The sequence below is a fragment of the Zootermopsis nevadensis genome, unplaced genomic scaffold (assembly GCF_977971745.1).
Source record: "Zootermopsis nevadensis isolate Lab colony 2312 unplaced genomic scaffold, Znev_1.0 Znev_ptg000016l, whole genome shotgun sequence".
Taxonomy (NCBI): Eukaryota; Metazoa; Arthropoda; class Insecta; order Blattodea; family Termopsidae; genus Zootermopsis; species Zootermopsis nevadensis.
In genome coordinates this window covers 11,970,883-11,997,124 of record NW_028259148.1, presented here as the reverse complement: position 1 = coordinate 11,997,124, position 26,242 = coordinate 11,970,883, and the positions used below count along the sequence as shown (strand labels likewise).

The 26,242-nt window shown below is 36.0% G+C and overlaps 2 protein-coding genes across 7 annotated transcripts in view; one reads left to right on the top strand and one right to left on the bottom strand.

Moving 5' to 3' along the window:
• lap (phosphatidylinositol-binding clathrin assembly protein lap) overlaps window positions 1-13,262 on the bottom strand; it is a 92,384-nt gene extending 79,122 nt beyond the window's left edge. For all 5 annotated transcript variants that reach the window (XM_022075420.2, XM_022075423.2, XM_022075421.2 and 2 more), the window contains exon 1: window positions 12,983-13,262. In XM_022075420.2, coding sequence (XP_021931112.1) covers window positions 12,983-13,124 — 142 coding nt within the window. In that variant the 5' untranslated portion in view covers window positions 13,125-13,262. The remainder of the gene's footprint in view (window positions 1-12,982) is intronic.
• A 389-nt stretch (window positions 13,263-13,651) lies between these two features.
• Window positions 13,652-25,871, top strand: ArgRS-m (arginyl-tRNA synthetase, mitochondrial). Of its 2 annotated transcripts, XM_022075462.2 has the most exons (7): window positions 13,652-13,827; window positions 19,934-20,322; window positions 20,476-21,311; window positions 22,820-22,947; window positions 23,812-23,960; window positions 24,178-24,252; window positions 25,564-25,871. In XM_022075462.2, exons 1-7 carry the CDS (start codon window positions 13,792-13,794, stop codon window positions 25,712-25,714), a joined length of 1,764 nt encoding a protein of 587 aa, XP_021931154.1. In that variant the 5' UTR covers window positions 13,652-13,791; the 3' UTR covers window positions 25,715-25,871. The 2 variants fall into 2 exon arrangements, with proteins under 2 accessions (XP_021931154.1, XP_021931155.1); XM_022075463.1 differs by lacking the exons at window positions 24,178-24,252; window positions 25,564-25,871 and having other exon boundaries at window positions 22,820-22,960; window positions 23,812-23,954.
• Window positions 25,872-26,242: the final 371 nt, after the last annotated feature.

Here is a 26,242-nt window from a genome sequence, read left to right as displayed (position 1 = left end):
CCTCCGGGGGCTTCCCCGGTTTCTCCGTGGCATCCCAACAATTACTCCATTCACACACAGAAGAAGGCAATGGCAAACCACTTCTAGATCATCTGCCAAGAGCGTATATGAACAGGTCCCAGTCCGAGAAAAGGATGGAAGGATCCTGTTCATATGGACCTGTCGTCAGACAGAACACTAAATAAATAATTAATTAATGCTTTGTACAACGAGCCATTTTAAACTGATAATTTGTTTTAAATGGCTCGTCGTAAATAACACAGAACAAATACATCCATTAAGTCTGTAACTATACACAGCTCAAAGAAATTTGTTTTCAGTAGCAAATATATCAAGAATTAAAATTAAATTAACCCGACAACTCTCGATAAAACACCCTAAATACCAAATTCCATGTAAATTCGTAGTGTTTTGGCGATAAAACATGCGGACAGATGGACGGACGCTGAATTTCCTATATGCGTAAACTCTACGTTTTATGTAATGAAGCCACAACAAAATCAAAATCTTACAAATGTACAGCCATTTTACTAAATAAAAATCTTCAAGAGTGTTCAACTTATCGAAACATTACTTCACGATTCTAAATAAAAGGCCCGATGAGGCTGACGATGGGTCCCGGAGACGTGCTGGACGCCAAGGCAAAGAGGAAACATACCTACCCCTACCGGGAATCGAATCCTGATCCTACAGCCCGCAGATAGTCACTTTCCTGACTCACATTATTAACACCAAAGGGGTACAATTATCTTAATGAATATTCTTAAGATCAACACTTTAATCGTATGTAACACAGAAAATAATTTCACAAGTAAACATTCTTAATTTTTAAACAGCATCATCATAATTTATATTCGTCGCTAAATAATATTAGGGTTATCAAATCAACAATTAGGATGGGATAGACTTGTAGTATGCATGTAAGATGAGAAATACCAAGTAGGAATAGAGGTATCCGCGGCGAAGAGTCACTCTCGCCCTGATGACGGAAGCAGCAAAGACCTCTGAAACGTACGTAAACTTCTACCAGACTACACGGCGCTACAACCCAGAAGACAGCCATCTTCAGAACACACCACTTAAGAGACCTAAATGTGGGTCGGAGAATAATATTTAAATTGGTGCGAGAACATGGATTGGATTCATCTGGCTGAGGAGAGGGACTTGCGAATTTCGCTTCCCACAGAAGGGCGGGGATTTGACGAGATGAACAACTATTATCTTTATATATTAAATCTTGTCCGTCTAATCACAATAAATTCTTATTAAATATTAAAATATTACAATAATTAACATTTAAAATATTTAAAATATCAAATGATGTTCTTTATCGAAATATTCGATTTACATTAGATTTCATGGACCATGATGGTCTAATGTAAATCGAATATTTCGATAAAGAACATCATTTAATATTTTAAATATTTTAAATGTTAATTATTGTAATATTTTAATATTTAATAAGAATTTATTGTGATTAGACGGACAAGATTTAATATATATTTATTACATCACAATATGACGCAACTTTACCATCTCAACTATTATCTTCTCAAGGACGGCTGTACGAAGTTAGTTTGTCCAACGAATCTTTAATATCTTCAGGTCATGAAAAATCCATGTCAGCTCGCAGGTAACAGCGTCATGCCAATTTGTAGGTCTGCACCTCACAACATATTACGCGAACGGAAGGCGATGATGGCGCTGGCCGATCATCAGAGCAGCAGATTTCTTGGAAGCAATGCACCAAGCAGGTCGACTGCCAGAACTGTTACAACATCTCCTTGTCGTTACGAGGGCACTGCAATGACATTTCGGTGCCCGAGTTCGCAATAATATTAAGCCTAAATTTAAAAGTATTGTAAGCGCAGTTTTCTAACGATCGCGACCTTCAACGCGTCTGCAAATCTTCAAATAACGGTGTAATTTATGAGATGATATTGTTGCGTCATATTGTGATGAATTATAATTGTTTAATTTTAACCGTCTAATCACAATAAAATATTTTATTAAATATTAATATTAAAATATTATTATTACAATTAACATTTAATATTTAAAATATTTAAAATATATTATCGATTATACACCTGAAGATGGTTCATTGAAAACCGAAACATGTCGTGAAAAGATGATGCTCTAATTGTAAATCGAACATTTCGATAGAAAGAGCATCATTTTAATATATTTTAAATATTAAATGATAAGTGTAGTAATAATATTTTAATATTTAATAAAATATTTTATTGTGATTAGACGGTTAAAATTAAACAATTATAGGTGTAATTTATGTTAAATATATTTTAGCTGAGATTTCTGATTCTCAAAGCGGCAAGTAAGAATATGTACGTATTCTGATATGTTGTACCGCGTAGTCTGTCCGGAACTGGATAACTTTTCAGAAGCGCTTACTGCCTCCATCATCAGGACGCTAATAGAGACAGTAAGCAGTTCTGAAACATCGATATATTACGACAAGACTACAAAACCCGAGCATCCCAGAAAAATTGTGTTGAAATATGTTCTCGCGTGGTCTCTGCAATTCTAAACGGTTCACAAAACACACTCTACAGTTTCCATTTGCGTATTTATAAAACCTGTTTGTATAATTTACATTTGAGTTAGAATGAAAAACTTGTGAAAAATAAATGTTATATTCTTCGCACAAAAAACATGAAACAGACTTTCTTTTGTTTATAAGATACTCCGACAATAATATTGTATCAATGATATATAATACAACAACAAATGTTGATACAATGTGAAAAATGAAGAAATGATACAAAAATTAAAAATTAGTAATTGAATTAAGAGTTTATAACATACACCTGATGACGGCTCTATGAAAGCCGAAACATGTCGAGAATGTTCCATATGTAAATCGAGTACTCGATACGGAACAAAGGATAATATTTTAACCATTTAATTATCTTATATTACTTTATTGTGATTGACGGACAATTTTAATATATTGTAATACTATTTCTTTTGTTTGTTACTTAAAATGCTTTTATACAGCTAAACGTCTTCGATGTGGCCGCTGAGCAGCGAGTGAGGGGAAGTGAGGGGAAGAGTAGTGGGAGTTGAAATTCTACGTAAAGCAGTTATAAAATGGCGCGCTACTTCAAAACTTTGATTGACCTATTACGCTGGTTTGTTTCCGGACCTAGATTCGAACCCGGGACATGATGAACACAGACCGGTTCGCGCTACGCCGCGTTTTTTTAGAATGAATAAATAATCATGGCGACATCATTTATCTATATTTAGTCATTAAACAATTAAACAATTTCTTTGGTGCACATATCAGGGCATTTTAGCATAATTCTCACATTGTTTTTAATGTTCGGGTTGTAGACACAATGCAAGTTATAGACTATCGTTTAATTCAGTATTCTATTTCTTTAACTCGATTTGTTAAGTCCACAATAATGAAACTATACATATCGTACTACAAATCGATATGTAATCGATTATTAAATACTCTATCGATGAATTTTGGCGTTGAAGGGTTAGTTCAGGGCAGATGAGATGGCAGCACATTCATCCCCAGTTTATGCGCGGACATACGCTACATTATCTGTGTTTCAAATTCTCTCGCCCGAAGAAAACACTGAGTGAGGACGTTGAAAATGGGGTAATATTGAAAAATACTTGAACCTAAAGTGGAAGAAGTAAAGAGAAGCTTCATAATTTGTACTATTCATAAAATATTATGAGGGCGATCCAATCGAGGAAGAGATGGGCGCATAGCAGTGACGATAAAACACACGCAAAATGTTCAAATGAAAACTTGCAGAGGTGTGACCATCACTTAAACAGACACACGCACGTATAAAAGGTTAATACGAAATTTTAAAACGGTGCGACGATGTAAGATCTGATTCGTCTGACCCAGGATACGAACCAATGAGGGGCTGTTGTGAACACGATGAACAATCTTAGCGTTTTATAAAAGACTAGCCGAAAGACTGCTTCATGTAGTAAAGACTTTGTGTCAACTGTCAATTAATCGAAAATATCATAAAATTAATGTCAATATTACATACAGCAATTCTCTAATATAACCGCCATAACATCATATAGAAGTCAGGACACATTGGACATCCCTCTAAGGCGACTACTCTGTATTCATACGCGTTTTCACGTCGAGTACGCCCTAACTTTTGCACCAAACTATATTTACATTTACTGGCAATACAAACAACTCAGAAGAAAGATTGCAGCCTTCTACTAGATTACCGACGTTTCAGTATGATCCTCAACCCAGAAAAGTCACATTCATACTCGAGGAAAGTCAGGAAGTAGACCTTAGGTGCCGCATTCTGGTGGCAAAGTGGAAAGTACTGAACGAAGATGATTTATTACCTTTGCACGTTGCAAAAAAAAACGCCACGAGGGTATTATGTATATACCGAACGGAATACCTTTTCCGCCCTGTCTAAGATCAGACTATTGCCGTAGATCTGCGTAGCAACAGCGTAAGCAGATCGAGGGTATGAAGGTACAATACAAAATAGTTCCAGGGCTGGACGCAACAGCGCACAGTGCGACTTTCGGGAATAATGGAGGCTGACGTATAACAAACCTATCATTGTAATTTGTTTATTTCTGTAAAATAAAGTATCGCTCAGCTCGCTTTGCCAGTTCCAGGTTTGAGCCATTATCTCTAGTAAAATATCAACAAACTGTGTTTCTACAGATCTCTTATTATCGTAGGTCTACATCGAAAAAAAGGAGCGAGCAGGGTGATACAGAGAAGTTGGTACGAATGCAGCTCCTACAGCGGACTATACCCAACTCAGAAGTCTGTGGCTCTGGTAATACGAAGACTGGACGTTCCTTACCGGTGGTAGCAGCTGATAAAACTTTGGTGCTTTCACTGTATAATTACCGCCTTCATCTGAAACGACGTGTGGAAGGAACATCTGCGGGAAAACTTTATGTCAACAAAATGAACCCGGTGCAACAACTTTCATCCAAGTGAAAGTACTTCTTCATTCGTGACGCAATAAACCGTTGGGTGCAAGGTAATAAATCCGAGGTCCATTAAACTTTGTTGTGAAAAGTGTCAGAGAGAACTCATTTTCGATTTTTGTGCAGTGAAATAAATAAACGCATTTGGGGGGGGGGGGTGCAGAACGTGTTCCATTTGTCCATTTGCATATTTCAATCCCTCGAAAACCACTCAAAATGAAGGCGGACTAATTTCAATATTAAGTATCTACTACAAAAGTAGCAGAAGGCAATTGAATAAAAACGGTTCAATGCAATCCAACCTGAAAGTTAAATCGAATTTGAGACCCAATACTCAATAACACCCAGGCCTACAATTTCTATTTTCGACACGTCTGTAAGGATACGGGGGAGCGTTTGTGTCAGTGAAGTGCAATATTCCTACGATATTCGTGTATTTGCAGTCTAACAGAACGACTGCAGCGACATTTTCGCACGGCGTGATCGCTTTGTAACTAGACTCATACATTTACCTGCAAAAAAACGTATTTTTAAACCAAGAGAAATTCAAAGTAGCAACAAAAGAAGTTCGCCCTAATCTAGGACTTCCTCCCCACCCAATTTTATATTTTAATTCGGTCCTCCCGCAAATATCGAATGATACTTTTAACAAGTCTGTCTGCTGCTTTATTCCACGATTATATGAATGTTCATAGGCTCTTCTTTATTTTATTTAGTGTTCTGTCTGACGACAGGTTCATATGAACAGGATCCTTCCATCCTTTTCTCGGACTGGGACCTGTTCATATACGTTCTTGGCATATGATCCAGAAGTGGTTTGCCATTGCCTTCTTCTGTGTGTGTGAATGGAGTAATTGTTGGGATGCCACGGAGAAACCGGGGAAGCCCCGGAGGAAAACTTCGTGTTACCTAGACCACGGCCTTGCCCAACACAAGTTATAAATTCGGGCACCGCCGGGAATCGAACCCGAGACCCCAGGATTACAAGGCCAGCGTTCTAACCGGTAGACCACCGTGGCGTGTCGAAGGAAGCGCTCGCGGCCTATCGACGTACTATCCCCGCATTTGTAAAACCACGACAAACCTGTCATTAACACAAGTCTCCGAGTAGATACTCGAACCTGGGTCCTTCAAATACAAATAAAGTACACTAACAGGAACATGAAGTCTTTTTTTTTCAGATTTGTTGTGAAACTTCCTGCGTTGGCTTCTTGTAAGCATCATTTATCTGTGAACGTCCCACCTCAAAACGTGAAGCAAAACAAATGAAATGGACCTGAGAATACTAAACAAGCGGTTTTCCCACATTCTGACAGAATTACTTTCGAGAAACTACATTTCAGAAACACACGATTTCATTATATAATCGTTACAACAGTAAAAATTCAGAACTTACAGACCAAGCCACCTGCTACGAACAATTAATGTATGAAGGACGCAATTAACACGTGTAATACAATGGCAGAACAGAGATCGCCAACCTTTGTGCTGTGATTGGCATCTGGAAGCAGCTTCTTTAAAATCGTACACAGTATGAATAAAAAAAACCCACTGAAATAATTACATTATTATTATTCTGTTCTCGCATTTGTTGTACCAAATAGTTCCTGGGGAAATTTCGCGATGAAGTGACAAATAATTGGACAATTAAAAAAAATAAACATCTAAACTCCTTATTAGCACTCTATAATTCCGGCGAACACCCCTAAAGACCCTTCCGGGGCACAAAGGCGCATACGGGCGGCGATCCCTGCTACTGCATACTTGTGCGATAAAATATTTGTATCTTACTGATTACTTTTTCCGGTCAACGTATCAACACGTTTCTGAACCCCACCGCTTGATAATGTCTGTCCCTTGAAGTGCAGGCCACCTTAAATCTGTTGCAACAAATTTCGTGGGAAAATATAAGACAAGATTACATATTACGACAAAGATTGAAAGTTGACAAATTCCACTTTCGACTGAAAGAATTAGCACAACGCATTTATAAACGCAACTGAAGACAACATAGGATTTGAGGTTCTCTCTTCTAGGTCAGTATTCAACCTTGGGTACGCGTACCCCCGGGGGTACGCGAAGACATCTTAGGGGGTACGTGAAATTTAAAATATATATATATTATTTTATGATAAACACTGAATAATCAGTAATGTAATTTATTTAATTTATTTTAGATGTAGATTATATACTATGTATAACTTGAATTATACACCAACAACTTTGAGGGGGTACAAAGTTGAAGAGAAATTATATCTGGGGGTACGTGAAATTTAAAATATATATATATTATTTAATGATAAACACTGAATAATCAGTAATGTAATTTATTTAATTTATTTTAGATGTAGATTATATACTATGTATAACTTGAATTATACACCAACAATTTTGGGGGTACAAAGTTGAAGAGAAATTATATCTGGGGGTACGCGAACAAAAAAGGTTGAATACCACTGCTATAGTATACAGAACACAGCTATGCTATCTGATAGAGGTTTATCAACGTTTCAGAGGTCCTTGCTGCCTCATTCATCAGGACGACTGCCCTTCTATCGAAGTACACGGCGCAGGAACCCAGAATAGTACAATGGATTGCGATAGGCACCTCACAGGCCTACGATCTATTGCAGGTTCACTATTATTTAAAAAGCCGCGACCTTTCTGGCCAGTGTTAAATGAGGAAAATCTATAACCTGAAATAATTGGAAGGACTAGAACTTCCTCGTAAGTCGTCGTCACCACTTACTGATCGCGTGTCTACTGCTTTAATAAATTTTTAACAGACTGGAGTCATTTCTTTGAAACAAGGTAAGAACGTTACACCACTGCAGTTCAAACTTTTTCATTTCCCGGCACTAATAATACCAACATGACAGCTGTAATAGCTTATGAAGATGGGGTTACGTAGAGCGCCTAGAGCCCAGACGTTTGCGTGGAGATATATCTTCAGAACACGCAATGTTTTCCGCAAACTTCCCAGTTTATAACGTATTTCTCAGCAATGTTTCGACTTTTTGTAGAAGGCAAAGTGAGACTATGACACCCATGGGAAATGACCTTTCAGTTATCAAAATTTTAAACTTTATCAAAATTTTATGTTTTGGTACATAATAAAATAATGCCTCAAAAACGGGCCGCAATCTTTGGACACTGCACTTCCCGTCGGTTTGATAATGATAATACTACAGCTAGTAACTCACAAATTTTGTATGAAATGTGTGAATTAGAAGCTTTTAGGGGTTATTGTACTTATATAGCGTGCTGATACAGCATGCTATATAAGTACACTAACCCGTAAAAGTGGATTTTTCATGCTAAACCTTTATCATTCGTGATAATAAACATTTCAAATTGTAGTCATCTGTATTTGGTGACTTATTCCACGTCCTACAGTCAATCTGACTACGCAATGTGCGTGAACGTGCGTAAACATGTACTGAGAAATTACGAAACTTTGAGCTACAGTTCAGTAACTTCCAGGTAATTAAAATGTATGAGAACGGATGGCATATAAACAGATCACAACGTTTTCTTATGCCTATCTAGTACATGCTCCATATTACAGAACCTGTTTTGCAGTATTCTTACCACGTGACTCTTTCAAATGTTATCAAGTATTTCTCTTCTCTATTATGCTTTCTATCAAATTAATTTCTTCTTCCACCCCATTAATGTGCATCCCGTTACTACGAACAGCAAAAACTGACTTTCTGCTGCGTGTAATAGCTTTTTGTAATGTCCACAAAACCCGAATCGGTAGAATGGAAGAAGGCGTCCATGTTCTTCTTGAGATCGACGTAACATCTGGTTAGATATTGTTAATACTATGGCTCGAAGTAGGCCTAATATGAAAGACGAAAGTACGTAAATACTAGCAAATGCAGACCAAGACGCCACCTCTTCGGACGAAGTCTCCACCCACTTTTGCGTATCTTAATGACACATTATAAGGATTCTTTGGTTCTTTTAACGCTGTATGAATTACAGGAAATATTTATCGTCCAACGGTTAACGACAGCAAACTTGTTCGGTAAGATAAGCGCGACCAAAGGCCTTAAAAATTTAATCAAACGACACAACATACACGATTAAACAGGTTATTAAGATATATTCCATACAGAATACGCCCTTCCCCAAACTTCAGCTCCTCCCATTTTTGCCTCGTCTAGCTACGGAAGTTACTGCAAAGCAATACCACATTCCTCAGTGACCACTACACGATAATATTTATGTAACTTAAGTCTGGTTATTATCCTTGGGATTTTAAACAAGATGTGTGCACTCCCATCCTTTAAAATTCTTGGGCTGTTTAATGATAGTGTTTCAGCTTTTCGACTACGAAGGAACGATGAATTGTGGGTAGGTAAAAATTTGGAAGTAGACTGATGCTTTCCTGTATGAACTGGCAACGAATACAAATGATTTAAACACAAGACATAAATATGACCTTCATATGCCAAATCCTAACCTCACTAAACATAAAAAAGGAGTAACTTATACAGGTATCAAATTATTCAAAAATCTTCCAATTAAAAGTTCAAAACATTATATACAAGTATTCAAACGAGCACTTAAAGATTGCCTCTTAACTCACTCCTTCTACTCTGTTGATGAATTTTATCTCTGTTGAAAATTCTAAAGGTTTATTCATGTCAAACAAGTTCTGTACATTTGATCAGACTTAAAGAAGGATTGTCACTAGAACCTAACCTTAAAAAAGTAAATATGGATGGAAAAAACCATGCCAATCAGCTTTCTTGATATCAAAGGAATTATCCACTACAAATCTGTTCCTACAAACAAATAATTCTGCCTTTATATTTTGGAAAATTTGTCTATCACTTAATTTTTGCCAGACAAGTGAATTTTCAATTATGACAATGGGCCTACCCATGCAACACTCTCAGCCAAGTGATACTTGCCCCCCCCCCCCCCCCCAAACAAACAGCATTACTGGAACAGCCATTGTATGCACCCAAAGTGACTTATCAAATTAAAAATCTCTCTAAATGGATTTCATTTTTAATTACTTCAAGATAATCAGAGCAACACACATACACATAAATTACTTTTCAAAACTAATCTCCACCATTAATAGGCATGACATTTGAAAAGTATGCACATCAGAAGATGAGTACTTTAAAGGAAATGACATCCGCTAATCAGAATTTATGGATAACATGCTGCTCTTCTCCCTCCTGTACCACAAAAGAAACCCATTCAACTGCTCTGGGATGTCAACACTTCATAAATTAACAGAATGGTTTCCAATTCGGTTCAGTATATGGTCCCAGGGCATAGCCCCATCCTGCTGACTGATCATCATGTTGCACTGGGCACCAAGTTAAATTTAGTGTTTTTATTTTAAATTTCTTGACATTTTTGGAGATAACATTCTTCTTTGAAGTTTTGATGTTAGTATCTTTAGTCTAATGAAAATATTTAAGCATTTGTTCACTGATTTACTAGTACTGGTATTTTATAACTGGCAGTGAATTTAATCATAGCGGTAATGGATTATCAGTTACACATCAGTCGAGTGTATGAAAGTTAATTTAATTATTACTTGTATTTGCACAACAAACATACATGGAAAGACCACTTTTCAGTAGAGAGTTGGCTCTCGGAAACCAGCGACTTTCAAGGAAGCCTATACCAGTCCCATCATTATACAATGTTCAATGTAATCAATGTTGACGTGTTGCTCCCTCTTCCTGAACTTTATTCGTAACTGTTTGTGGACCAAATAAATCCAGTGTAGCCTGACACTACAAGACAGTTTAAAAACCCTTAATTTTCGATATCGGACCCTGTATCTGGCATCCTAATGTCTGGAAGGACCCAAAATCTGTATTTTTTCCCCAGTAAATTTTACAGTGGCATTTTCCTTTGCTTGTCATATTTAAAACTGGTGCTTTGCAGTTCTTTGACTAACCGCCATATGTAAGTGATGTCACTGTTGATGGTATTACCACCAGTAGCAGGCAGCTTGCTTTTTTGCGCTTGTTTTGTCAGTGGAAGTCGTGGGCTTTTACGAGTTTTTAGATGACACCACCCCAGATTTTTGAGGTTTTTCTACTTCTCATAAAAAATTGTGAATTGCAGATGAAGCATACCCAAACCAGTATACACACAATTTTTAAACATTTAAAAACTACTGTGGAAGGTTTGTCATGTGAGTTGGTGGGGGGGGGGATCAATACCGTAATTGGCATTGTTACAACAATTTTGAATGGTCTATGCCAGGACCATAAGCAATTAAAACATCCATTCCACAGAACCCAGTAAGCAGGATGGGGAACAAATCAGAAACACCTAAAAGTACAACAAACTTACAGAAAATATCCCAAGAACAAACTACGTTGCAACAGATGCAATCACATTCATGATTACATTACATTATCCCAAATTCAAATCTTGTCCATGGTATTCTTCCAGCTGCCAGGATAGTACCTTATATTAGGCAATGACCACTTCCTTCCATGTCCTTTCTAATTCATTAATCATATTGTTATCTAAAGCTATTACTGACAGCGCCATTAAATAAACTACAAATAAATAAAATAATTACATAACAAATTCCCTAGTGATTGTAGAATATACAAATAGAAACAAAACTTTGACTGGAATGCATTAAATGAAGAGACCACTTGCACAACCTAGGCATAGATGGAACGATATCATTAAAATGGATTCCAAGAACATGATTGAAAAGAGTGGATTAGATTCATATGGCTCAGAAAAGGATTGGTAGTGAGCTTTTGTGAACATGGTAATGAACCTTCAGGTTCTATAGCAGAAAATTTGACTAGTTAAACATACTATTACTTTCAGTTATTATTATAAATACTGCAGATTTTCTGGACTTTGCCCATCTTTTAATCTTTTTCCAGGTGAAAAGCAACCAAACTGTAAAGATGACCATTCCCTCTTATCTGGTGAAATATTAAGAAATTTAAGAAACTTGATACTCACTCTCCTTACATGCCTTCACACAGAGTTTCTTTGACAATTTATTTTGATTGTACTCTCAAATTTTATAAAAAAAATGTTAATCTGTAAAAATTATTATTTACATTCCCATTGCAGATCCTGCTTTTGGGGAATGGCACTGCTATAAGATGGAGACAGTAAAGACTACAAACTGTCACCTAAATGGTGCCATCACTCTAAACATGATCCATAAAAGCCTGAAATCATCTATGAATTACTAATTATGCAAGTGGCATTCAACACACAACTGAATGAATCAGAATTAAATTCCTAGTCCATGAATTTATAATATGGAAATAATGGCACCACATTTCTTAAGTACACACATCTTACGGTTACAGTATAGCTATAAAAAAGATATGGTCTCACATTCAACATTTTTTGTTAAATGTGCCATGGGAAGAGCAATTTTACAAAAGTTATATGTTAAAAGTACTAATTTCTTTTATAATAGCAATCTGCATTTAATGTTTAAAACCATTAATTCAATTTTAAAAAGCAACCGATACCAGAATCAAATAACATTTGCTTTCAGAGTACTTACATCTCCATTTTGTATAAATGAAGAACGTTCTGGATACTAAAAATTCCTAATATATTTAATGGAAACCATCCCTTCTTTACTATTTTGACTCCTTTGCAGAAAATAATTTACATTTTTAACACAAAATTTTCAAATCATAGCTATGCATGGGATCACGAAATAGTTTATATGCATAAGTTTGAATACGGCTAGGTTTATTAGTTTCATAAGCAGGTTTTTCCATCCAACGTCTAACAAACCTCTTCGTTATGTGTATTACATACTTTCACAAAACGCTAAAAACGGGATTAAGCGATCAATATTGTAGTCATATTCAGTAACAATATAAGGATAAATACGGAACTACGGCATCCGTACGGAATACCTACGGTATTACATACACATACGCCCTCACAGTACCAAACATTGCCTTACATCGAAAATAATGTACATACGCACACAACACAGGTACAATTTAATACTCACAATCTAAATGTTTCTTTTTCGGGCCTATCATTTCTTCTGTCGTTGCTTTGCATACTGACTTAGCCAATCCTTGGCCGGCTATACTATGCCTGGCAGCCAGTAACCTATCGTTTATAGTCTGTCCTGCCATTTTTACACTCATTTTTAATAAATATTACTGGACGCTTAACGGGGTCTGGAAACCCCCAATTCCAACACTAATCACCAGAGAAATTTCACTTCACAATGACAGGTCAGCTGTGCGACAGTCACTATAACATGATAAAATGGCGACTGTAAGACAGGTGGTGACGTCAGTAAATTTCTGTCAATTCAAATACGTTAAACAAATAAGTAGTTCGAAAGTAATTAAAGAAACTAAACTTAAACATTATCCTCCTTACGTGATAAAGTATTTATATAATTGTCGAAACCAAATGTACAAAGCAAAAATGTGGTTAATATTATATTTCGTTCTGTCAACGTAGTTAGAACTTCCGTTACAATGTAGGAAACCTAATAATGACAACTTGTATTTTGGTCCATTTTAAATTGTACATCTGGAATATAAATCTGTTCCCTTTTGTAACCATGTATATAGTTTGCTGTCTTATTTACAGAATAGCATTCGGTATTTTCTTTATAGATATTAATCTCTTCTAAAGTATTTGATTGCCTGGACGTTAGCATCACTGTCGAGTTTTGTTCTGTTTTTGCTACTAGTAGAAGTTTCGTACTTTGAAATGAAAGATATTAATTATAAGAAATTTTAAAACTATAACTTTGAAGATATATCCTTGTATAGATTTCATAACAGAAATAATATTGCAATGACACACAAATTAAAAGGATATGTGTCTTCTCGTGTAAGTGTACAAGAAGTTTGAATAAGCTCTTTAAAATGTTCGTGTCTTCGACTGGACATTTTTTAATTTCAGAGTTGTGAAGTGAAAAATAATTTTCAGAACCTTCATAATAGAGAGTAGAGATATGAAAAATGTGACAAATGTTGCCTGTGTTACTTTGGTAGAGTGAAATATGATAAAAGCTCATATTAGCTAGTCGTTTTTCCTCCACACTTGCAACGTCCCTCAAGCCTCACCAATGTTTAAAATAGTGTATGGGAATATATTGAAGTTGTGGCATAGACACGAACACACACATACAGTATATGGGATAATATGGGCACGAATGACAGGGACGTGTAGAACACTGAATCCAAAAATGTAGAATGACCATAGCCCAAAAAGTATCATCAGATGGAGGGAGTATGCCACCACATTCTGGCAACACCAAGAGTCCAGTGGCTTAATGGTGAAGATTGCACATTATCAACAGTATAGCCACCACCAACCCACATTGTGGCATACTGTATTGTGCTTTGCATTTGTACAAAAGAGTGGCCAGGAAGAAGGGGGGGATGAAATGGAATAGACCCTGAACATTTGTGATATGTACCTGATGCCTGTTAATACGTGAATGCCATCTGCCAGTTTCTTCATTGTCATTCAGCCATAATTTCTTTGCTTACAACTGTCCCAGTACATTACTTTTACCACCAGTTAATGCATTTCATTCAGTCAGACTATTATCCTGTGTGACTACTTTTTGAATGTAGACCTTAGTGACAAGGACTTTGCAGTGTTCTACACATCTATAATCTGTGTCCACCATTTTTCCCACACTCCGTATGTCTTGGAGGTATTTATTAAATACATCAGGAGAACACAATACAAAATCATAATATAAAGACAGCTGATAATTCCAGGTTGAGTACTTTGGAGTGACAGTAGCAAATCAAGATTTCATGTTGAAAATAGGAGCAGATTATATTGAGGGATCGTACCATTCAATTCAAAATCTTCCTGTGGCCTATGTAAAAACATTGAATTAAAATGTATAGAAGCTATAACTTTACCTGTTTTGTATGAATGTGAAATTTGGTCTCTTGTTCTAATGGAGGAACCTAGTTTGAGGGTGGTTGGAAAGGAAGTGCTGAGGGGAGTATTTGGATTGAAGAGAGAAGAAGAAACAGTAGGGTGGAGAAAACTGTATGATAAGGAACTTCATAATTTGTAGTCTTGGCCAAATGTTAGTAGGGCATCAGTAAAGAACAATGAGGTGGATGGGAGATGTAGCTATATTGAGAAGATGAGAATGCATACAAAATGTTGGTCCCATACTTAATGGGCAGAGATAATCTGGAAAACCTGAAGCAAAGGTGGAAGGATAATATTAAAATGTACATTAAGGAAATTGGGTGTGAAGGTATGGATTGAATTCAACTGGCTTTCAGCTAGGTTCCAGCAAGGAACTGTCATTAATTTGGTGATCAACATTTGACTTCCATGTAATGCAGGAAATTTTGTGACCAGCCGAGAAACTATCAGCTTTTGAAGTAGGATGATGGTCCCTGGAGTAAGTTAGTTACTTATGCAGTAATTTTTTAAAAACTGGAAGGAGAGCCAGCCACATCTCAATCTTCCTCTTATCAGAGTTGTTTTAATTCTACTGCTCAAATATTATTTATAGCTGTGATTAAGTTTGGATATTATGAATTTGAGCCTATCAAGAAATCATGAATTACATCTGCTTTCTGCAAAAATTCATGAGGGCAATCCTGAACTAACAAAAGCAAACACATAGCAGTCAAAAATGGAGATTGTGACAAACTATAACAGAAGGACCATGTCAACTTTAGATGGACTGTACCTCAGATATAAAGTAAACATGAAATTTGAGATTCTTATGGCATTGACAACATTTACTTGTAAGTAGATACTGGTGTTTAGATAAATATACTGTCTCTCTCTTCTGGACTTATGTCCTGCTATTTTAAGCTAATTTCTAACAAGCATTATTATATACATAATGGGGTCTGAATCTGGAGACAGTGTGTTTCTCTGAAATGCTGGTGTCTACCTATAAGCCTACATTGCATCAAAACCTAGAAGAACAATATTGCCCTGATAAATGAGGCAGTAAGCATCTCTGAAACACCAGGTAACTTCAACAAGACTGCATGGCACAATATCCCAGAAGGCTGTCATCTTCAAGAACAGTATTGTCATGAAATAAGCATTTTTCTTTATCAGAGATTAAATTTGTCTGAATAGTGGACACTATCACTGAAACATAATTTAGTGAATATTGTGTCATAATTCATGTCCAGCCATTGTGGAAAATAATGGCAAACTTACCCTTTGGTTCATTATTATGCACACAATTTATACAAATATACATCAATCTGAACCTGAAACAAGATTTGGTGTTGGCTGTTTCCATCTCAGAATCATGAGATACTGTTATTATTATAGGTGCTGACATGCATTTAAAAGCTTGTACTTGAACAGTTGGCTTTGGGTTAGGTGCTAAGGGAAATTCTACAGCAATTTCCAAAACTTGGGGTCCTGGTGTACAAAGAAACCACTCAGCCAGGACCAATCTTGTGCATTTTTCATTTGGGGATTTAAGTAATTAAAGAAAGTAATAGGTTTAAAAAATGAAAGCACTTTAATCAGATGCTGGTTCCTGGGGACAGGCATGACATTTTCAGGTTAGTGTGTACAGGCCTGATTGACACCTCAATGAACTCAAGGTCAAGCATTCAGATTCATGCCAGTTACTATATTTAACATTTCACGGGTTGTCCCTATGTACAAGACTTGGTATCTGAATTTGTTTTGTATTGAAATTTATGCATTTGCATACTGGAATGAAAATTTCTGATTTAGTAATATGAAACGCTGAAGAAAAGGAAAAATATAATTCTATAATGGTGCCGTTATTCTGGAAGAGTCCCTTTTTCTTTATAACACATGCCAAATGTAGTGTCACCACAGGTGTTGGATTCTTTGCTAACTGCAGACTGATACACAGAATGCTGTTCCATGATTATGAAATGGTTTGTATGATCTATGTATGCTGCAGGATTTAACAAGTTCACTTGTTTTTATACAGATCATTAATTTTCAGAGGTATATAAATACTGCTATGTATAAATATTCCGGGTTCGATCCCCGAAGGGGGCAGAGGATTTTTCCTCTAGCCTCTGCGTCCAGACTGGCTCTAGGGCCCACCCAGCCTCCTATCCAATGGGTACCGGGGTCCTTTCCCAGGGGTAAAGCCGGCCGGGGCGTGATGCTGACCACTCACCCCCATCTAGTGCTGAGGTCAAGAATGAGTAGGAGCTATACCTCCACTCCCCCCAAGCGCCTACATGGTGTATAGTGGGACAGCTTTACTTTACTTTGCTTTATGTATAAATACTACTGTCTTGCCATTTTTCTGACACTTTAACACCTGTGTGTGTTTTAAGAAGAGTTTCATGACAGAATAATCTTGACTGTGTTATCTAAGATTTTTGGACATTGAGGCATGGTTTCTTAAGCTGTGAGGAAATCTGAAACAATAGGTATACAAAGAATACATGTTAATTAGGGCCATGAAAGATTACTTGACAGCAGTAGTATTAATGTCAAGAATATAGTACTTTCTCAACCTGTGGCTTGGAGTATGCAAATTGTTTAAGAAGATTTATGAGAAATGATGCATTAATATAGCTGGCAAGTGGTTTAAATCATACCTTCATGACAGAAAGCAACAAATAGAAATAAAGTCATCAAATTCAAATGATAGCACCTACTCAAATTGGGGTGTTGTAAAACATGGAGTGCCTCAAGGTTCAGTTCTTGATCCTCTGGTTTTCCAACTATATATAAATGATCTGCCCTCAACCATAAACTCTCATTCTTAACTTATACTCTTTGCTGATGATACTAATATTATTATTTCACAATCCAGAAATTGACTGTTTTCAAAATTGCATAAATGATGTCTTTGCTAGAATGAACAAATGGATTAAAGCCAATAAACTCACATTAAATTTTGACAAAACACATTTAATGAAATTTTGAACTAAACCAAAATATAGGTTATCATGATAAAATAATCAAGGAAATAGAAACAACTAAATTTCTTGGCCTACAAATTTACAACAAATTAAACTGGGAAAAAAACATATTCAATATATTATCCCTAAACTAAGCTCAGCATGTTTTGCTATGAGGACAGTTGCAGCACTCACGAAAACAGAAACTTTAAAATTAGTTTATTTTTCTTGCTTCCATTCCATCATTTCGTATGGAATCATTTTCTGGGGAAATTCAATGGACAGCAAAAAATTATTTTACATTCAAAAGAGGATCGTTAGAATAATGGCAGTCACTAAAAGGAGAGCCGCTTGTAGGAAATGATTTAAGAAGTTTCTTCCACTACCCAGTGAATTCTTGCTCTCGCTATTATCATTTGTAGTGAATAAAATGGAAAAATTTCAAACAAATACAGATTTCCACAATATAAGAACAATATACAGATACAACTTTCATGTGCTGAATTCTAACCTCAGTAAATATCAAAAATGAGTTTACTATACTAGAATTAAGTCATTCAATAATCTTCCACCTACTATCTAAAGTTTAAGAAATAAAACTACTAGAAATTGATCAAGGTTAGATTTAAGTTGTTTTTTCAAAGTAGATTTGTGTTTTGATATGTTGACAATCATACATATGCAGTGCAGTTTTCCATAAACTAAATATGAACTTATAAACTAAAAATACTGACATTTTATTATGATGTGGCAACTAATTTACAGAAAAAATGGAAGTATGGTGGGACCGTACATCAGTTATTTATAGGTTTCAAAAAAGCCTATGACTCGGTTAAGAGAGAAGTGCTATATAATATTCTTATTGAATTTGGTATACCAAAGAAGCTAGTGAGTCTAATAAAAATGTGCTTAAATGAAACCTGTAGCAAAATTCATGTAGGTAAATATGTATCTGAGTAATTTTCCATCAAGAACTATTGGCATATGCTGATGATGTTAATTTATTGGGTAATGATATAAATATAATAAAGAGGAACACAGAAGTTTTCCTAGAGGCTAGTAGATAGGTGGGGCTTGAAGTAAATTCAGGAAAAACTAAGTACGTATATGTTGGTATCCTGACAGCAGACAGGCGGACAGAATTGTCTTAGGGTGGCTAATAAATCCTTTGAAAGTGTGACAGAGTTAAAATACTTGGGAACAATAACAAATCAGAATGATATTTAAGAGGAAGTTAAGAGGAGACTAAATTCCGGAAATGCTTGCTACTTCTCAGTCCAAAATATTTTGTCTTCCCGTCTTATTTCTAAGAATTTAAAGATTAAAATACACAAAACAATAATCTTGCCTGTTGTTTTGTATGGGTGCGAAACATGGTCTCTCACTCTGAGGGAGGAACACAGATTGAAGGTGTTTCAGAATAGGGTGTTGAGGAAGCTATTTGGGCCTCGGAGAAAACTGCATAATGACGAACTTAAAAATTTGTACTCCTCCCCCAGTATTGTCAGGGTGATTAAGTCAAGAAGAATGAGATGGGTGGGTCATGTGGCGTACATGGAGGGGGCAAGATGTGTTCACCGGGTATTGGTCTTGAAGCCTGAGGGGAAGAGACCGCTGGGGAGACCTAGACGTAGATGGGAGGATAATGTCAGGCGGGATCTATGGGAGATAGGAGTTGAAGGAGACTGGATTTTGTTGGCCCAGGACAAGGTCCGGTGGAGGGCTTTGGTTAATTCAGTGATAAACCTTTGGGTTCCGTAAACCATCTAGTTAGTTAGTAACAACTAATTCCTCTTGGTTAGTCATTTTGGTTTCTAATATTAAAGGTTATTCAGTATCCTTGTCCAAGTTTCTGTGTTTCAAAGACATATCTTCTGGTAATAAAATTATGGAGTCAAATTTAAATGGATTAATGTAATGCTGTGAAGGTTTAATGACAAAATCATTATGCCAGTTAATGAGAGGATATTACTAAAATGGACCTACAAGAGCTAGGGTGTGAGGATGGTCTGGATTCATTTGGTTTAGGATCAGGGTCATTGGTGTTCATATGCTAATTGAGGTTTATAATTTTATTACAGATTCTAGAAGCATTAAAATGGAAAACTAGTCCAAACAACTTTATGCCTACACTTCTTTCTAACCACATCACAATTGGAAAAGAAAAAAATGGTACAAACATTGAATTTCACTTATCAAGAACTTCATTAAAGAAAGTATTAAGCACTTCATTCAGTGATAAGGAAGTTAATATGTCTGAGGTGAAGAATGTTGTTGCAGATGACATCATTTGTGATGTACATGAAGAAGTAACAAAAAGGGATGTCAGTATTGTTTTTCAAATAAACAGGAATATGTTTATTAAGGAAGTACTGCAGGACATCACTTGTGATACTGTAATGTGGAGGAAAACACTTGCTCAAAATTTACTTCCACAGTCAAAAGAAAATAAAGTTGTTATAGAATACAGGTAAGCTAACTCATGCTAAGAATTTTGTTCAATGTATTTAAAACAGAACAGCACTTCTGTACTATGCTGTCACCAAAAATCAGGATCAACAATGAGGTGCAGTGAAAGATCATCTGATATACTGATTAAGTTATGTTTTCCCCCCACATATAGCTCACCAAACATAGCCAAACCATTCCATATGGGTCACTTACGCTCAACTATAATAGGGAACTTCATTGCAAATTTACTTGAGTTTCTGTCTCATAAAGTCGTTAGACTCAATTATCTTGGAGACTGGGGAACTCAGTTTGGGCTACTCCAAGTGGGACTAGAAATGTGTGGCTATTCAGAAACCTTGATCAAACAAAATCCTATGCAGCTGCTCTACAAAGCTTATGTTGAAGCTAATAAGAAAGCAGAAACTGATTCAAGTATATCTGCCAAAGCTCGAGAAGCCTTCCACTGCTTAGAAGAAGGTAACACAGAGAACATGGAAAAATGGAAATTGTTTCGTTATTACACTGAACAAGAACTACGGCATGTTTATCAGCGATTGGGGATATGTTTTGATGAGTATAAGTGGGAATCTGAATACAGTGCTAAAGATATAGGCAGTATTTTACATTCGTTAGAAGCAAGAGGGATTCTGAAGACTGAAAGTGATGGCAGGCAAGTGGTGGAAATTAACCAACAGTGGCGTGTGCCAATCATGAAAAGTGATGGCTCTACATTATACCTGACACGAGACATTGCTGCTGCTTTGGACCGCTATGACCACCACAAGTTCACAGAAATGCTGTATGTTGTGGATAATGCTCAGACTGACCATTTTACAGCACTGTTTGGGATTCTGTCTAATATGCAATTGCCTTGGGCTGCTTCACTAAAACATGTCAAATTTGGGAGAATCCGAGGAATGAGTACTCGAAAGGGGTCCGTAGTTTTTCTTACAGACATCTTGGATGAAGTACGAGACATCATGGCAAAAAAACAACAAGAATCACGTAGTACGTAAGTTTATATTTTCAGAATTTAATGTTAAAAGGAGGAAAATGATCAACTACCACCATAGATAAGCTACAGAATTAATCTAAATATGACAAAAATCTTAAGTACTGCATTGAACATCACTCTGCTGTATTTTAATAACATTTTGGTAGATAGTCTTCTGATTTCAACACCGATTCAACTTTGTTGTGTGAAGGATTAACAGTAGAACACACACATAGTATAGTAGTTCTGCTTGAACATTTTATTATCAGCATAATATTACCATGTTATCCAGATGTCTACCTTATTCAGATGATTAGATCAATCCTGTCCAGATTCACAAAAAAACTCATCTTTTGTCAATCCTGGATTATAGTTTGGTGAAGAAGGTAATTTATTCAGAGTAATAGTATTTTAGATTTAATGTTCATAAATGGTGCTATATTTTTATTTTGTTAGTAACAGTATGATAAAACTGTGTCTTTGTTATATTTCTTGATAAAAATGAACAGAAATGTAAGAAAATAAATGTATTATGTAACCAACATTACATTTGTCCCACATATGAAATTGGCATCGCAGTGTAGTTTGTTTGCTTTCTACTGGTAAAAAAAATAATTTTATCTGGTGCTGAAACTGATATCCTACCTTCATGTTGAAATGCTGTCAAGAAAATTTGAATATTTCTAATACATTTTCTTACAGGGGGCTGGAGAAAATTACGTAATAAGGTCTTCATAATTTGTGCTGCTCACCAGATATTGTTAAGACAATTAAATCAAGGAAGATGAATTGGGCATGGCATGTAGCACATGTGGGAGAGATGAGAAATGTAAACAAAATTGTATTCAGATGGCCTTAAGTGAAGTAACCATTTGGGATATCAGACAAACCTTAGAAGTTAATATTAAAAATGGTTCTTAAATAAATGAGTATGGACTGGATTCATCTGGCTCAGGAGAGGACCAGCTGTATGCTCTTGTAACTAACCTTTAGATTCTATAAGAGGCAGAGAATTTTGTTTGCCATCTGAGCAACTATTAGCTTCTTGAGGAAAGTTCTCCGTGGAGATATATTTTCAACCCTGACATGCCAAGACTAGATCTTTTTGTGTTACTCAGTAGTCAGCATGTGAGTTGAAACATGAAGTGTATAAGAAATGTCACTGGTACCAGACAGTCCTTAAACCAGGAAATGGCAACTACATTCTTTAGAGGTCAAACTACTTATATCTTATACCCCAGTTTTTTAAGATTTTCAAAAAACATCTTCAAAGCCAAAATGCTTCAACTACCAGTACATATGTATTATCTTATGGAAATGGCTACTTCATTCAAAATAAACAAAAATTATTTAATATTTGTAGCTTTGTATATGTGCAGTCTTGCTTAAATGGCATAAGAGCTACAGATGTTTTGAAGGTGTGGAGCATTGATTTTACCAATTTAATTTTGTAGTAAATTGTTCTAATATATTATAGTGATTGATAAAATATGAAGTCATATGTCTAACACCTCTTTTGCAGCTACAAAAGTATTTCTGGATAAAAATGAAAAAACAACTGATATCCTTGGTACTTCAGCAGTGATTATTAATGATTTGAAACAAAGACGGCAAAGAGACTATGAATTTGATTGGAACAGAGCTCTTCAGGTAAAATACAATAGTATGTGAGTTTTCATTAACATTTTGACATTTACTCAATTACCAAGACCTCTGCTTTCTAATCCTTCAGAAGTAATGTCAAATGGAGTAAAAAAGAATTAATAAGAACAGTTATAAAAACGATGATGGTGGTGGTGATTATGATGTGATGGTAATAATAACAACAACACCTATAGCTGGAAAGGTATACTCCTTGGAGTACTCTAAAGTTCCTAAGGTTCACACCACAGCACAGGAAGTGATGCCAGCAGGTTGCTCTATTGATAACCATAGGAATAACAAAATCAGCAAGTACATTGTTATGATAATGTGATTAAACCATTGTTGTTAAGTAACAATGACCTCAGTTCCCGTGAAAATATTGTGTTTCAAAAAAGGTCTTGGATCCAACCGTTACATAGCTGTGTGTTCTAACAATGGTCTCAGGTCATGCAGTTTATCTGTTTGCTAAGAAAAATGTGTCAGACAGACTTACATGGACAGGCCTTTATGGTGTTCTTTGCTGATGCTAGAGCATAAAGAGCTCTTAATAACAACAATAATGATGATGATACTAGTAATAATGGGTTTGTCAGGATTCAAGATGGAAGTCCAACATCATATTCCTCATACAAGTACTATGGTCACTACACCAATAACAAGCCCAGAAGGCCATGTTTAGTATGAAGAGAGTATGTATTTCTGCAAGCCTCTAGTAACTCATTGGCAGTAGTGATACCAAAACCTGCCACTGGATGTGATCCTGACCTAGCTTCATCCATGTCTCATTCTACAACCTTATCTCCCTGAGAGCAATCTTTATGTTATGCTCCCATATATAATATTTATTTATCTTCTGTGTTATTGTATTAGGTGCAAGGTGACACTGGAGTGAAATTACAGTACACCCACTGCAGACTTTGGAATCTAGAGAAAAATTGTGGTACATCTCTTCCTCTGGAGTGTGATCCTAGTGTTCTTCAAGAACCTGAAGCTATCTTCCTAATAAAGGACATAGCAAGGTAAAGAGAGTACATCATGTTTGTTTCTAGTGCCAATATATGTTACAGTAAGAATTAATAATTTAAGTATTATGAACATTAACCTGTGTTGTTCAAAATCACATGCCAGGATTTATACATAATTTCCACTTATTATTCATAATCACCAGATAATGACTATTACCATAACACATGCAATCTCTCTCAGTTTCTTATGAGGTTTTCAATTGGTTTACAGATTTAATGAGGTGATCATGAAATCTTATGAAGAACTTGAAGCCTGCGTTCTTGTGAATTACCTTTTTCGGTTCTGGTAAGGCAATAACTAAGACACTCACCCTCTTTCTGTTACAGATATTTTCCTCTGAAATGCTGTTTAAGATGTTTTCAGTTATTGGGAATCATGAAGGTTCTTCATGATTCTAAAACTCACTTTTTGACCGTCTCCTAGGCATGTTTAGCCAAGTTTGTATCCTCACAACTTATATCCAAAGATATCTTACTTCTCTTCTTACATATGTGCTTTGATCTTTCATGCAGTATCTTTCAGTCTGAGTTTTTAGTCAGATTTTTGCACGCAGTTATCATTTCTTCAATGTGTGTCACAAGTTTGGAGCATCTCAACCTACGTGACATTCAGCAAAGCTACAAAAATGTGTCTGTTGCCATGTCTGTCTGTCTTCACGTAACAAATCAAGAATCTAGAATGGGATTTCAGAAAATGTATTTGGGACTTTTTTTAAAATATATCAGTGAATTCCAATTTTTGTTAAAATCAGACAGTAACGAGCTCTTTGTATGAAGCCCTATATGCATTTCAGTGTGCTTCTTGAGTGTAGGTGGCTAAATATTTATCAGAGCAAAAATGCTTCAAATTGAAGTTGTAAAAAGGAATTTTCATTCTTTTTCATCTCATAACTCAAGATCAATGGACTGATTCTTAACATATTTACTATTTGAGATCTGAGGTTTTCATGGTGGTGAGGATGATGATGTTCTTATGGGTTTTGACACTGTGTAGACTATCAGGAAGATGCCATTGTTTTGGAGAGACATACTGTCTCCATACAGTATGCATGTATGTGTGAGTCTGCATGGTGCCGAAACCAAGAAGAACATCATGTTTTTTATTGGAGATCCATGCTTGTTTGCTCCACTCATTTCACAGTATTTGTAAGAAAGCATCGGAAGTTAGCTTTCATTAATTAAAAATCTAGAGCTTTTAACAGCGTGAACATACATATTGTTACACTGCTTAATTTATGATACTTTGCTTCATGCTGTCTTTCAGACACATGTCTTATTACATATCATTTCCATTAAATTAAGTAAATGATTTGAGGCAAGTTCATGAATGGCAACTGTGAATCAGCTTTTACACTTTTTGAAATTCCTTGATTTCAAGTTATAATGTTGAGTTTCTTGCAGAATTTTCATATTTTCAGTTGAATATTAGTATTTTTTAAATATTTTAATCAGTATGTTTTGAAATACGTGATGAGAAGGCCAGAGATCATGAACTGAACGATAGCAAGTGTAGGTAAGAAGGACGGAGTTGCAAGAAATGGATGCAGCAATGAAGCACAATATTTATCAGAATTAAATGTCTGTGATTTCTTTTCAGTAATTTGATCAACAGAGCCTTTGACATACTTCAAGTGAAGAATGAAGATGTGTACGTAGGGTCACAAAGATTGTTATTGTTTCATGCGAGTAGAATTGTGTTGAATCAAGGTATGAAAATACTTGGACTTCAGCCATTACATCAAATGTAATTATTCCATTTCTTGTAACATACAATTGTTTTTCAGTTGGTGAGAACTGAGTGGTATTTGAGAAACAAGTATTCTCCATGTTATGCTATAGTTCATTATAAGTTCACTTTCCCAAGAGGGTGTGATTTTTTTAATAAATTATTCTGTTCTTCTCTTACCTCTCATCTGGTCTTCTATCAGTGTCCACATTTTACCTGCTGAATTATTTGTATCTTCCCTCACTTAAGTTCTTCACCTTTCAAAAGTCTGTTCCTCCAACTGTTGTTTGACATATTATTTATTGCTGTAAGTAATGGATTACTACTACGCCTATTGTTACTAAATGTAGTCACTTTCTTAAGGAAAAGAGTAACAGAGCTCATTTACATAACCCCAGCCGGCCGCAGTAGCCACGCGGTCTGAGTCATGATCCTCGTACGCCTGACTGCTGCGACCGTGTGTTTGAGTCCCACTCAAGGCATGGATGTTTGTCCGCTACTAACCCGCACTGGCCAGCGTGGTAGTGTATGGCTAAAATCCCCAAATGGG

Excerpts from the sequence above, each read along its gene's own strand:
- ArgRS-m (XM_022075462.2), top strand. The coding sequence starts at position 13,792 with ATGACACACAAATTAAAAGGATATGTGTCTTCTCGT. Across the intron at positions 22,948-23,811 it reads ATTGGAACAGAGCTCTTCAG|GTGCAAGGTGACACTGGAGT; the intron begins GTAAAATACAAT and ends TTATTGTATTAG. Across the intron at positions 24,253-25,563 it reads AATTACCTTTTTCGGTTCTG|TAATTTGATCAACAGAGCCT; the intron begins GTAAGGCAATAA and ends ATTTCTTTTCAG.